We start from the raw sequence: 13,746 nt of genomic DNA, 5'->3' as shown, positions 1-13,746 counted from the left end.
CTTCCGCTCGGCGGGTTTATAGACGCCGGCTCGTCTCTCGATTTTTAACGTCGGAGCTCGACGGTCTTCCGCTCGGAGGTTTATAGACGCCGGTACGTCTCTCGATTTTTAACGTCGGAGCTCGACGGTCTTCCGCTCGGCGGGTTTATAGACGCCGGCTCGTCTCTCGAGTTTTAACGTCGGAGCTCGACGGTCTTCCGCTCGGAGGTGTATAGACGCCGACACGTCTCTCGATTTTTAACGTCGGAGCTCGACGGTCTTCCGCTCGGCGGGTTTATGGACGCCGGCTCGTCTCTCGATTTTTAACGTCGGAGCTCGACGGTCTTCCGCTCGGAGGTTTATAGACGCCGACACATCTCTCGATTTTTAACGTCGGAGCTCGACGGTCTTCCGCTCGGAGGGTTTATAGACGCCGGCTTGTCTCTCGATTTTTAACGTCGGAGCTCGACGGTGTTCCGCTCGGAGGGTTTATAGATGCCGGCTCATCTCTCGATTTTTAACGTCGGAGCTCGACGGTTTTCCGTTCGGCGGGTTTATAGACGCCGGCTCGTCTCTCGATTTTTAACGTCGGAGCTCGACAGTCTTCCGCTCGGAGGGTTTATAGACGCCGGCTCGTCTCTCGATTTTTAATGTCGGAGCTCGACGGTCTTCCGCTCGGAGGTTTATAGACGCCGGCACGTCTCTCGATTTTTAACGTCGGAGCTCGACGGTCTTCCGCTCGGCGGGTTTATAAACGCCGGCACGTCTCTCGATTTTTAACGTCGGAACTTGACGGTCTTTCGACCGGAAGGTTTATAGACGCCGGCTCGTCTCTCGATTTTTAACGTCGGAGCTCGACGGTCTTCCGCTCGGAGGTTTATAGACACCGGCTCGTCTCTCGATTTTTAACGTCGGAGCTCGACGGTCCTCCGACCGGAAGGTTTATAGACGCCGGCACGTCTCTCGATTTTTAACATCGGAGCTCGACGGTCTTCCGCTCGGAGGGTTTATAGACGCCGGCTCGTCTCTCGATTTTTAACGTCGGAGCTCGACGGTCTTCCGCTCATAGGGTTTATAGACGCCAGCTCGTCTCTCGATATTTAACGTCAGAGCTCGACGGTCTTCCGCTCGGAGAGTTTATAGGTGCCGGCTCGTCTCTCGATTTTTAACGTCGGAGCTCGACGGTCTTCCGCTCGGAGGGTTTATAGACGCCGGCTCGTCTCTCGATTTTTAACGTCGGAGCTCGACGGTCTTCCGACCGGAAGGTTTATAGACGCCGGCCCGTCTCTCGATTTTTAACGTCGGAGCTCGACGGTCTTTCGCTCGGAGGGTTTATAGACGCCGGCTCGTCTCTCGATTTTTAACGTCGGAGTTCGACGGCCTTTAAGGCTAATTTTAACACGGATGATATACGCCCTACCGAGCGGCGAGGGGTCTTCGTCTTCGATGACTTGGCTCGGATAATTTTTACGCCCGGCCGAACGACACGGGGTCTTCGCCATTGAGTCGGTGGCTTGGATCTCATACATCATGGAGATAGGCCGCTCGGCGGATAATGTCAATTGCGTTTTTTAACATTTTGCTTCCTGTATTTCAAATATACAGCCAAATGGAAAATATGTAGCATACATTATATTGGCGCACCTTTCACCCTGCCCCGGAAAGGCTGGAGATAATTTGCGCTTCATGGTTGATCCAAGTCCCAATCCATCTTCATCCGCTCGGCGGTGCTCCCCCTTGAATGTCGATTTGATCTTTGTCTCGGGGGAGGCATCTGCTCGGGGAGCCTTGCCTGTTGCGACTTCAGGAGATGCTCGGAATAGAGCCCGATGAAATGCAACCGTGGCAGGCGGTGCTTCCGCTCGGCCACCTGATGCTAACGTTGTTTGCTGCTTCAGCCGCTCGGCTTGCGCATTCTCTCTCTGTTGCTCCACGAGCTTAGCTGCTCTTGCCTTGATTAGAGCGTCGAGCTCCTTTGTGGAGAGCATCACCGTGTGTGGTCGTCCAGCTTCGTCTATTGCTTCCGATCGGATGCAGGAGCGTTCCCACAGACGACGCCAAATTGATCCTGTCCAAACGCTGAATCAACGGACGCTGGGCACGTGGCGCTCTCCGAGTCGTTGACGTAGATCTCCGACCGGTCGTACGAACCTCCGGCGAACCTGCAAGAAAGTCGGGCCGGGAAGGGGTTCCCGGCGACGACCTTCCGACGCTCAAGTCAGGCAAAGCTTGACAACAAAGAAGTGGCTCCAAATATCGTAGAATGTATACCTCCGGCGAAGTATAAGGTTCCTTATATAGAGCTGTGAAGGAGCTCACACACGCCTACCGAGGCAAATACGTGTCCTTAGCCCATACCTCGGTATGTGCTTGTTAGACAAGCTTACCTGACACCATACTGCTACAGTCCGAGCACGTCTATGATGTGACAAGGGAACCTACTGTCATAAGATCCTGCGTATGGTCCAATCGTCGAACATGCTCGCTGTCAGAATATGCTTCTCTGTCCTGTATCTTCTGTTCCTGCGCCGAGCGTCCTACCAGTCGGCAGTCATGAGCATCGTTCGACCGGTCGTTCGTGCTGGTCCACTTAGGAGCTTCCCGGTAATGTGCTCTTGTGGAGACTGTTTGCAGTATCCGCTCGGCCATATGTCTCTGTTCAATGAGCGTCGGAACCCCTAGTCCCGTTGGGTCGTCTTTGGTTCAGCTGGGACCCCGTTCGGTCGACCGATCTCCGCTTCTCCGGTTGGACGTCGGATACTTTGACCTCCCCGTGGCGTTGACTTCCCAGAAAGGGGGTCCCCCGTTCTTGCCGCCGGATCATCAAGTATGATCTGGTCAACCTTAATAAACTTGACTCTCGTGCCAACGTAACTCCCTGTTGGAATTCTGATATCATTAAGTATCACATTAACCTTGATCTACTTGACTTCTCGTGTCAGCTTTCTATTGGACTTCTGACATCGTCAACTATCTGTTCAACCTTGACCTACTTAACTTTTCGTGCTAACTTCCTATTGGACTTCTAATATTGTTAAGTATCTGGTCAACTTTAGCCTATTTGACTTCATTATCATTAAGTATCGGGTTAATTTTAACATACTCGACTCTTCTTTACTGTCAATTATTTAGTCAACCTTGGTCTACTTGACATCTCACTAACATCTTGATCAAACATTGAAACTCAAACTCAAGTTAACACAAGTTTGATCAAACTAGTCAATCTTAATCTGAGATCAATTACACCAACACATTGAAGGATTTTATTATTTTTTTTAATAATTAAAAAAACATGGATTCATATCTTTTTTATTTCTTCCAAAGAATTACAAATGAAATGAATATATAATTAAAATTTCATGAAAAATTTGTAATTAATAAAAATAGATAATTTGATTAAAACGAAATGAAACTTCCACTTTAATTAATTATTTTAATTGTATTTTGATGATGTCATTTATTCATTTTAAAATAGATTTGAATATTTTGAGATAAATTAAAATAATTTTAATTTTTTAATACGTGGTAGAAAAGTAAAAATTACTTAATAATAATTTTTTAAAAGGAAAATATTTGAATTTTGAAAACTTTTTAAAATATTATATATTATTTGATATTGATAGTTTAAATTTATTTTCAGAATTAAAGTTTTAAAAGAAATAATAAATTCAAATTAAAAACAACATTTAAATTACTAAACTTTATAAAAAAATAAATTCAAAGACCAAATAATTTAGTAATTTTATCAATTTAAAAAGATTTATTATTAAAACATAAATATAAAAATTTATTTACATTTCAAAAATTGAAAACTTAATTTTATATAAAATGTATTTTTTAAAATTAATATTTATTTTAAAAAAACTATTAAAGGTCAATTTTTTTTTTTGTTGATGCCTAAAGGATCAAAAATGATTCCGACAGCGCGCCTATCCTCAATATTATTCTCTCTTTCATGCCTCTTCCGCGGTGCCATTCAATTCATTTCCCTTACATTTCCCTTCATTTTTGAACGTGGCCGCATTTTGGTAATTGATTAGCGACTGTTTTCATTCATTGTTATGTGCCTGTACAGGTTGTTGGGAGCAGTAAATGAGGGAGTAAATTTCTCTGACAAACTGATCAAGAACGTAATATTAACGCATGCAGATGACGGCTGATCCATAACCATTTCTTTCATCTCCTATTTTCTCTTCTATCCATTTCATTAAACATGACGCTGTATCTTTTTGGTGATCCCATTCAAGCCCTTGACATTGTACACTTGATCACTGCGCAATCTTGAAATTAATGCTCTTGCTTTTAGATAGTAAAGACTACTCATTACATTTATTAAATGCCGCTGAATGGATGCCTTTTTAAAAAGATGCAAGTGCATCATGTTTACCCTTTTACATTTATATGGGCAATGCACCTTTTCAAATCCAGTTTGGACAACGAACGCTATTTTGAAAACAACTTTCAACTTTTCATTTTGCAGCAGCTAATGGTAACTCTGTAAGCCCTGATATATGTTTACTGTCACCTGTCATTAAATACTCTGTAAAAGAATTGGATGCATGTACCCATGTGTTTTAATCTACCTTGCGAGAGGATGCATGAAATAGAGAATGCACGAAGCAAATTGAATGCAGAGCCCAACAGGTGAATTAAGAAGCCTGGTGATGTAGTTAATTAGTGAGACACGTCCCCCATCTCTCCTCTCTCCCTTTGCCCTCTCCAATCTCGCCATTTAATTAGCTAGTATCCAGAAACCAGAGCATCTCTGTGCAGCAGTGCAGTTTTGGAGCCCTTCAATTGAATGTGCAGGCAGAGCATGCATCTACTTCAATTTTAAGCTCCCATGCCATGCACGGTACCAATTCATAAAACATATATCCGCAAACGGTCCCTTTTCCCACCGCCTGGCCTCTTTCATGGAAGTTGCCATTGCTTGCTGATTTAGGCCACACCTCCACCAATTCGGAGGCTTTCAGCACTCACTCACACTTGAAGTTTGAAGTATTTATTATCAGAGGAGATCTATAGGTTTTGATTGTGGCAATGGGAGAAGTAGGCCTTTTTTCCTATCTCTTCGAGCAAACTGATATGGTAGGTGACTCCCCGCCGGAGGACTTATTTAGCATCCTCGAGACGTTTGAGGATGCCGTCAGTGGTAGCAAAGAGAGAGCTCCCTTTGGCCCCAAAACGACGACTCTGGTTGCTTCTCAAGTAATTGGCTCGCGCTCCAGGACTCTCGAGGTCGGCGCCGACGAACGCCACGCTTCGAAGAAGCGAAGAAAGCTGGATTCGCCGGCGGCGGAAGACCCCGGCAGCCAAGATGGGCAGCAGAAGACGTCCCACATTACGGTGGAGCGCAACCGGAGGAAGCAAATGAACGAGCACCTGTCGGTGCTCCGCTCCCTGATGCCTTGCTTCTACGCAAAGAGAGTGAGATGATGATCATGACCAGCCACTGAACTTAATTTCTTTCTATCCTTGAATTTGTTTTCTATTCTTAGAATCTATATATATATATGATGATGATGTCGTCAGGGAGATCAAGCATCCATCATAGGAGGAGTTGTTGATTACATCAAAGAGTTGCAGCAGGTTCTACACTCCCTGAAGGCCAAGAAGCAGAGAAAAGCCTACAGCGAGGCGATAAGTCCAAGGCCTGTTTGCTCCAGCCCCAGGCCGCCGCCACCGAGCCCGAGAATGGCTCTCCCGATAAGTCCGAAGACTCCTCAGCCCGGTAAACCTTACATGCCGAGCATTCAATTACCTCCACATGCACAGCATCAGGCTTACCTTTCCCCTACCGTACTTCAAGCAGCAGAGTCATCTCCTTCTTTTAGTAGCGTCGTCGCCACCACCGCGGCGAACTCCAAGTCGGCGGTGGCAGAGGTGGTGGTGAAGTTCTCGGGCCCGAATGTGATTTTGAAGACGGTGTCGCATCGCATCCCCGGGCAAGCTCTCAAGATAATCGCGGCGCTCGAGGGCCTCGCTATGGAGATTCTCCACGTGAGCATCAGCACCAACGTTAACGAAGACACCGTGCTCAACTCCTTCACTATTAAGGTAGCTGTAATTATTTCAATCAAAGCTTAGTAACCGAGAAAGGATACCGAATAGTTATTCGATTTGTCGTCTTATGCATGGACAGATTGGAATCGAATGCGAGCTGAGTGCTGAAGAACTCGCGCAAGAAATCCAACAAACATTCTTGTAACAGCAAGAGTTGTCTATCTAAATTTCTCCTATCGTATCTGGAGGTGAAAGTGTGGTCGGTTGCAAATTAAATAGAATGGGGGAGGCACCTGCAATCAAGTCCAAGTCTAATTATTAATTAATTAGCCAGGAAACTAATTAATAACCAATTAGTGCTGTAAATTATTTTTTTAATGCAGTCTTTCCGCTTAATTCTCACCGATCTAATGTCTTAAGTATGATCAGTCAGTCTTGGCAGATTTTGACGAAATAGGTTCACGGCAGACAAATACTTATTGCCTTTGTCTTATTTTACTATTTTACTATTAAGCCCAAAATAAATTAAAAACTTATTGTAATTTACCGAACCAGTAGATATGAAGTTACGGAATATCTAAATAAGTAAGTTTTAACATTATCAAATCAGGTTCTCAATACTCATTTTGCCATTCTTATTGTTTTCAATCGATTGAGAGATTTACCCATCAATTGAGAATGATTCTGTGCCTTTGTAACAATCATTTAATCGATTGCTATGGTATAGTAATCGATTGGTGAAATATAACTAGATCAGTAATGAGTTAAAAAAATTATTACTCTTAATATAATATGTTAAATTGATATTTGAGAGTATAGATGTATTAAGGGAATTTGGATGAGTACAAAGGTTTTGGTTTGGAGTGATTTGGAGTTCTCTAGGTTCATCAGTTAATTTTGTCCTCTAATCGATTGCTACAGTATAACAATCGATTGGTGCATCCTCTAATTGATTGCTACAGTATAACAATTGATTGATACAATGTAACTAGATCAGGAACGAGTTTAAAAAATCTTTGCTCTTAATATAGTATGTTAAATTGATATTTGAGAGTAAAGATGAATTGGATGAGTACAATTAAGGTTTTAGTTTATAGTGATTTGAAGTTCTTTAGATGTATCAGTCAGTTTTATTCCAAATCAACTGATGAATCTAGAGAATCCTAAATCACTCTAAACCAAGACTGATATTTTCGTCTAAGTCTCCTTAATATATTTATACACTCAAACATTAATTTAACATGCTATATAGTGTATCACATCGATGTTTGAAGTTTTCTAGGACTATCAGCCACTTTCGAACAAAATGAGTTGATGGATTTATGCCATTTAGAAAATTCAAATTTTGATATTGTCTGATAGAGGTGAGTCATATGAAGTCATTTGTGATGTCGGTAGTAAGTATCATTATCGTAGCACTTATAATGAACAATGAACATTTGATATAATTTTTTATACCGGTTGATGGACCTAGAGAAGAACTCTGAATCATTCGAAACCAAGACCGATCTACTTGTCTAAGTCTCTGTAATACATTTATACCCTCAAATATTAATTTAATTTACTATATTAAGAACAATAATTTTTTTAACACATTTTCGACTAAGTTACATCCCACCAATTGATTGTTGTTATACTGTAGCAATCAATTGGTGGAATGCTACACTAAACATTATTAATCGATTGACACTACAAAAAAAAGTTTTGGGGACGAAATTTGCAATGAAAAATTGAGGAAAATTTTGCGACGAATTTTGCAACAAGCAGTTTTCACCGAAAAAAGGCGTCGGAAATTTTTACGATGAATATATTTTTGTTGCAAAATTCGTTGTAAAATTTGAGATGAAAATATAAATTTGTCGCTAATTTGTCACGGATTTTTCACTCATCGCATTTGTAAATTTGTGCTGAAAAAATATTTTGTCATAAATTTACGATGAAAAAAAAAATTCATCGTAAATTCATGAAATTTTCCAACCAACAAATTTGTTGCTAAATTTGTCGCAAACTCTGCAATTTTTTCAGCAAATTTCTACTCCCAAAACTTATCAACAACCATACAAAACAATACAAATTCCACCAACAACCAAAACTTATCAAAACAATACAGAACAACATATCAACACCACATTAACAACATTAACAAACATACTACATTAACAACATTAACAACAAAACAAATGGACAACAAGTAACAAAACATAACAGCAAATGAGGTTGAAATATGATCTCTGTATCATATAGTATTGATTTCATTATTTAATCCACTCTCTTTAGCGTGACAGAAATGAGTTCATTCCAAAAACAAATTGAGACCAATGAACATATATACAAAGCAAAAGGCATCCAAAGAAGTTTTGTCGTTCAACAATTAAGTTTTAAGAAACCCTCATAAGACTCCAGAAGCTAAAGAGAAATAATTAAGTTCAAACAGCTGCAGCTGCAGCCTTCTTTCTTGGTGCTGCTTCAGTACCTGAAAGGAGAGTACTAAAATCAATATCTTCCAGGGGGAATCTGTCGATTATTTGTCACATTACAAATTGGAAGAAGAAAAATTGAATACATTCCGCTGAAATTGTTTTTGAACCTTCGTGGCACATGATGAAGATATCTCATCCTTCCAATGCCAGTTGTCTTCCTTCTGTTTGCCTTTACACTCCAATTATCTGTTGCAAGAACAAACTTGCTATAAAAAATAGGAAAAATCAGAGGAAAAAACTAATCTCATATTGAGGTATCACTCAACAACTTTTATGACTAGCTGAAGATTGGTTTATGCTATAGACTTTTTTTTTTTGAAAATTCAGACTATTTGACATGCCAAAAATTAAGAAAATGTAGTGGAGAGGGAAGAAGTAGAAGGACAACATGAGAAAAATTGATGTGAAAGAAAGACAACAATAAAATTAAGAATAGCTAATGTTTCCAAATCAATGGATAGTAAAATACCAAATCACTCTCCCTGTGCATGTTCCACACAAGATTGGTTATTACCAAATTGTTGCAGGGGCAGTATTTACCAAATAGTAGTGATATGATTTCTGCGTGTTCTTTTTCAATTCTTTATCTTTCATTTTGTTGGACTCCCCAGCTAAAAGGAGCACAACGTTGTTATTAATTGTTGAGCAATAGTTGTTAAACTCCTTTTCTACCCGTATTGACCACATCAAAGGTCAAACTAATGTTCCCCAACGTATTGATCATCTCACAAACCCTAATGAAGTTCATAAAACTATAGATTTGAATTACATTCTTATAGAATGAGTTATACTCCAATAGAACATAATAGATGAAATTGATTGAAATCTATTACAATTCAAGGTGGAAAATGATGAAGCCAGTTTAAATTTTGTCAAATTAGGTTGAATTTAGAGATCTCCACCAATCTAGCTCACTCTCTGCCACTTTCTCTTAATCAAACTAGTCCATTTCCATTTCCTCTAAATACCTCAAAATCGAACAAAGCAAAACAAAAATGTCGGCATCAGATTTAGATGCAACTTACACTTGTGGATCTGAGCAGAGGGGTAGCCAAATTGTTAGTGCCAAATTGGCGGTGCATTCTCAGTTTGTGGCCAAATTTGTTGCCAAAAAAATCATGTTCCCCATACCAACAATGATAACCTAATTGGCTATGAACTCATAATTGATATGCGTAGAATATATATATTTTTATCCATGCTTTAACACACATTTACTTGCTTTCTTTGCATATGTTCTATGCATTTTTACCCTCTTTATCATATTTTCAGCATAATTATTCCTTTTGTCGGAGATCTAATTTTGTTTGATTTTCTGTTGATAGGATACATCTTTAGAGCAAAAACGATGTTGAAATGTACTTCAGAGAGATAAAAGAAGAAGAGCAGAGTTTTGGCTGTGTGATTTCACACGGTAGTGACCCTTCATCTGTGGGCAAACAGCACACGACCGTGCCAAAGGGAACGACCGTACCATTCATCCAGAGAAGGGTCAATCTCTGGCCGTGTAGTTTCACACGGTCGTACCAACTCACCAAAACTCAATCTGTTGGTATCCCCAAGGTTGTTTTGATGTGATAAAACAAGTTAAGTTAGGTCTTGTTGTGTTTAACCTTATGTCTAAGTGCGCAGGAGCTTAGGAGCACAGGAAGTCGAGCAAAAGACGTAATTGGCGAGAAGGACGGCACGGGAGAGAGCCGACGGGCTCGGTGCGTCTGAGGGACGAGGTGCTGCGGAAGAATACATGGGCGGACAAGAAGGAGGCGCGTGACATTTCCGAGGGACGAGAAGCCAGAGCTGAAGGTTGCTTGAGAATGCCAGAAATTGGGTTTGGGTGAGCTCTATTCCGGATGGCTGAAATCACCCAAGCAAGCGGAGCCGGAGCAGGAGTCCCAGACCAAGGCGAACAGAGCCGGAGCAGAGGGTCCAGACCGAAAAAGTCAACAAAGTTGACTTTGTGAGTCCGGGCACCCGAACCCATTCCGGGCGCCCGGAACCCAAATGCTATCATAATAAACGTGGACTTTGACCAACGCGTCGGCGATAGAATTCTATCCCACTCTAGGTGCCTGGAACCCTTCCAGGTGCCCTGACCAAGGCTATAAATACAGCCTTGGTCCAGAAGCTAAAGAACAATAAGCATTCTTGCATCAGCACTTGTACACACCTTAGTTTTCATTTAGCTTCTCATTTTCTGTGCTTACACTGTTGTAAAGAGACTTCTTCGCCTGAAGGAAAAATTAGTGTGTTCCACTTCCTTGGATTACTAACCTCCCCGGTTGTAACAAAGTAAAATTTCGATGCCTCTGTCTTCAGTTCATTTCTTATTTTGTTTATAAAAGTGTTCTTTTAAGTCCGAGAAAGGTTTGTTCTGTTTTTGTGCAAGGGCTATTCACCCCCCCCCCCCCCCCCTCTAGCCGGCCAATGGTCCTAACACAATCAAGCTAGGGTTGTGCCAAAAGGCACGACAATACTAAGCAACCAGAACTATATCAAGCTTGGCTTTGCCGAAAGGCACGACCATACCATTTCCAGCCGAGTGGAGTCACACCACAGTCGTTCCAAAAGGCACGGTTGTGTCACTTAGGCAAAGCGGCTTGAAGCTCAAGCTGTGCCAAAAGGGTAGAATCGTGACACGGGTCGTGCCCTGCGTCGTGCCCTGCTCTATAAAAGTGGAGTTCTTCCCCTTCTTCAAGGGAGGAAGGTTCTCCCCTTTATAAGATCTATCTTGGTTCAGATCTACGCCCTCTCCACACTCTAATCGAATATCTGGAGCCATTTTCATCATCTTCTTTGACTCCGGAAGCATACGATTGGATTTGAAGTCACTCAACATCTCGGATAAGCTTCTTTTCCCCTCTTCTCTTTAGATCGAGTTTTGAGCTTATGATTTCAATATCTTAGATTTATTCATTCTTGTTATGGAGTAGATCTTATTGTTCTAGGATTAAGAGTGTAATTATGATGTGTGATTGATGCATTCTCATGAATTTGCCAATTTTCTTTCCATATGGCATTGCTTATGCCTTGTATTCATTCAATCTCATGTATGGTTGAATGATTGTATGGTTTATTCATCCCGTAGAGGGAATGCCCTAGATCGTATGACCGGGGGACTTAGTGACAAGGGTAACCTTTTAACCGGACATCTAAAGCATTGCCTTGAAAGGGGAAGTAATTCTCTATAAAAAGTGTAGAATTAGGTTTATTTGGTTATTTCTATGTTCATGTTATCAAGAGTTTTATGTCTTCTTGCTAATGTATGATCGGGAGGCTTTAGTGACAAGGGTATCTCTTGAATCGGACTTCATAGGAATCACTTTCATTAGATAGCATTGGATGTTAATAGAAATGACACTTCGACATGACCACCATGGGGTAGTGTCGGTAATGAATTAAACTTCCTACAGGTACATAGAGATAGAAGATGGGTGATTGGTAATCCTTAGTACATTGATTAGCATCACAATGAAATTAAACTCCTAGAACGTTTCTTTCAACCAAAGTGCTCAATCAAACCTCATCTCTCTCTCTTTCATCCTGTTTCTCTCAATCTTACTTCTCTTTATTTAAGTGCATAGATTCTCAATCATCGATCGTTTAGTTAACTCGTTGTAATTGATCTCTAGTCTTATATCTAGTCCTTGTGGGTTCGATATATTTTAGTACTTGATGACAGCCATGCACTTGCGGATTGTACACATCAATAATTCATCACTAATTTAGCTATCCTGAAGTGTAAATTTGGCAAGATTCATTGCCAAATTTACGACAAAATTTGAATTTGTCGTCAATTGTGCGACGAATTATAAATTTGTTGTAAATTTGTGGTGAATTTAAATTTCGTCTCAAATTTGGCAACGAATTTAGAATTCGTCGTAAATTGACAATGAATTTTGTGACAAAATTATTTTTAACGATGAAATATTTTTGTTGCTACTTTTGCAACAAATTTTTTTTCGTCGCTAATTAGTGATGATTTATTTTTTGTAAAAATTTCATTGTAAATTAGCGATGAATTTTTTGTTGGGACCAAATATGTAGCTAGGAGGGGGGTGGGGGTGAATAGCTCGGTGCACTCGTCGTGCTATTCGTTGCTTGTTTCTTCAAGATATGCAGCGGAAAATACAAAGAAATAAAATATACAATGCTAACAAGAGGATTTACTTGGTATCCACCTCACAAGAGGTGACTAATCCAAGGATCCACACACTCACGCACCCTCCACTATGAAAACCCTCCTTTATGGTAACTACCAAAGGCGGAGAAGCCCTACAAGTTCACACTACAAGAAGAAAGGGAAAGGGAACAAAATACAAGTAAAAGCTTACAAGTTTGCGCAAGAAAACCCCTAACCCTAGATTTCTTCTTCTCGCTGTAGATCCGCCTCTTGACTTGGAAGAACCTCCAAGAACTTCAAAAACTGGCGGTGAGAACTCTGTGGAGAAGCTCTGTGCTCGCTGGAGAAGAAGCCGTGGAAGTTCTACTGAGAGAACAGCTCGCCAGCAGCTAAATACGATGCCAACGGTCGGATCTCGATCGATTGGATTGCTCCCAATCGATCGGGGAGGCTTTGGATCGATCGACCGATCGATCCAGAGCACCTTTGTGCTCTCGGAAATTGCCTGAATCGATCGGCTGATCGATCCAGCCTTTATTGCGCAGAATCACGACTCCCAATCGATCCACTGATCGATTGGAGGCTCCCAATCGATCAGTGGATCGATTGGGAGGCTTTCTGTTCGCGCGACACTTCTCCCCAATCGATCCACCGATCGATTGGGAGAAGGCTTGTCGCGGGGACTCTCCCAATCGATCGACCGATCGATTGGGCATGAGCAAATCGATCGGTTGATCGATCCAGCCCATGTAAGACTTGCCAAATCAAGTCCAAATGTCCCTCAAACCAACATCCGGTCAACCATGACCTATTGGTACATCATGCCTAGCATCTGGTCACCCTTGACCTACTAGGACTCCCTTACCAAGCGTCCGGTCAATCTCTTTGACCCACTTGGACTTCCACTAGATGTCTGGTCAACCTTGACCCATTTGGATTTCCTCCTGCCAAGTATCCGGTCAATCCCTTTGACCTACTTGGACTTCTCAACACCAGATGTCCGATCATCCTTGATCCATCTGGATTTTTCTTGCTTGGCTTCACTCACCAGGACTTCCTTTCTGCCTAGCTTCACTCACTAGGTCTTTCACGTCTACCTGGCTTCACTCACCAGGACTTCCCGTCTGCCTGGCTTCACTCACCAGGACTTCTCTTCTGCCT

General features: G+C 41.6%; 1 protein-coding gene across 2 annotated transcripts; it reads left to right on the top strand.

The window, feature by feature from the left end:
• The first annotated feature begins 4,865 nt into the window (after positions 1-4,865).
• On the top strand, positions 4,866-6,445 carry LOC121994499 (transcription factor SPEECHLESS-like). Of its 2 annotated transcripts, XM_042548510.1 has the most exons (4): positions 4,870-5,409; positions 5,515-5,713; positions 5,795-6,039; positions 6,125-6,445. In XM_042548510.1, the coding sequence occupies exons 1-4, from the start codon at positions 5,023-5,025 to the stop codon at positions 6,188-6,190; spliced, it is 897 nt and encodes a 298-aa protein (XP_042404444.1). In that variant the 5' UTR covers positions 4,870-5,022; the 3' UTR covers positions 6,191-6,445. The 2 variants fall into 2 exon arrangements, with proteins under 2 accessions (XP_042404443.1, XP_042404444.1); XM_042548509.1 differs by having other exon boundaries at positions 4,866-5,409; positions 5,515-6,039.
• Positions 6,446-13,746: the final 7,301 nt, after the last annotated feature.

Source organism: Zingiber officinale, chromosome 6A (genome assembly GCF_018446385.1).
Source record: "Zingiber officinale cultivar Zhangliang chromosome 6A, Zo_v1.1, whole genome shotgun sequence".
Lineage (NCBI taxonomy): Eukaryota > Viridiplantae > Streptophyta > Magnoliopsida > Zingiberales > Zingiberaceae > Zingiber > Zingiber officinale.
The sequence above is the reverse complement of the archived record's forward strand: the minus strand, read 5'-3'. Positions and strand labels throughout refer to the sequence as shown.

Bases quoted from the DNA above. Each gene is read 5' to 3' on its own strand.
- LOC121994499 (XM_042548509.1), top strand. From the start codon at position 5,023: ATGGGAGAAGTAGGCCTTTTTTCCTATCTCTTCGAGCAAACTGATATG. The intron at 5,410-5,514 runs GTGAGATGATGA...TGATGTCGTCAG, and splicing joins CTTGCTTCTACGCAAAGAGA to GGAGATCAAGCATCCATCAT. The intron at 6,040-6,124 runs GTAGCTGTAATT...ATGCATGGACAG, and splicing joins TCAACTCCTTCACTATTAAG to ATTGGAATCGAATGCGAGCT.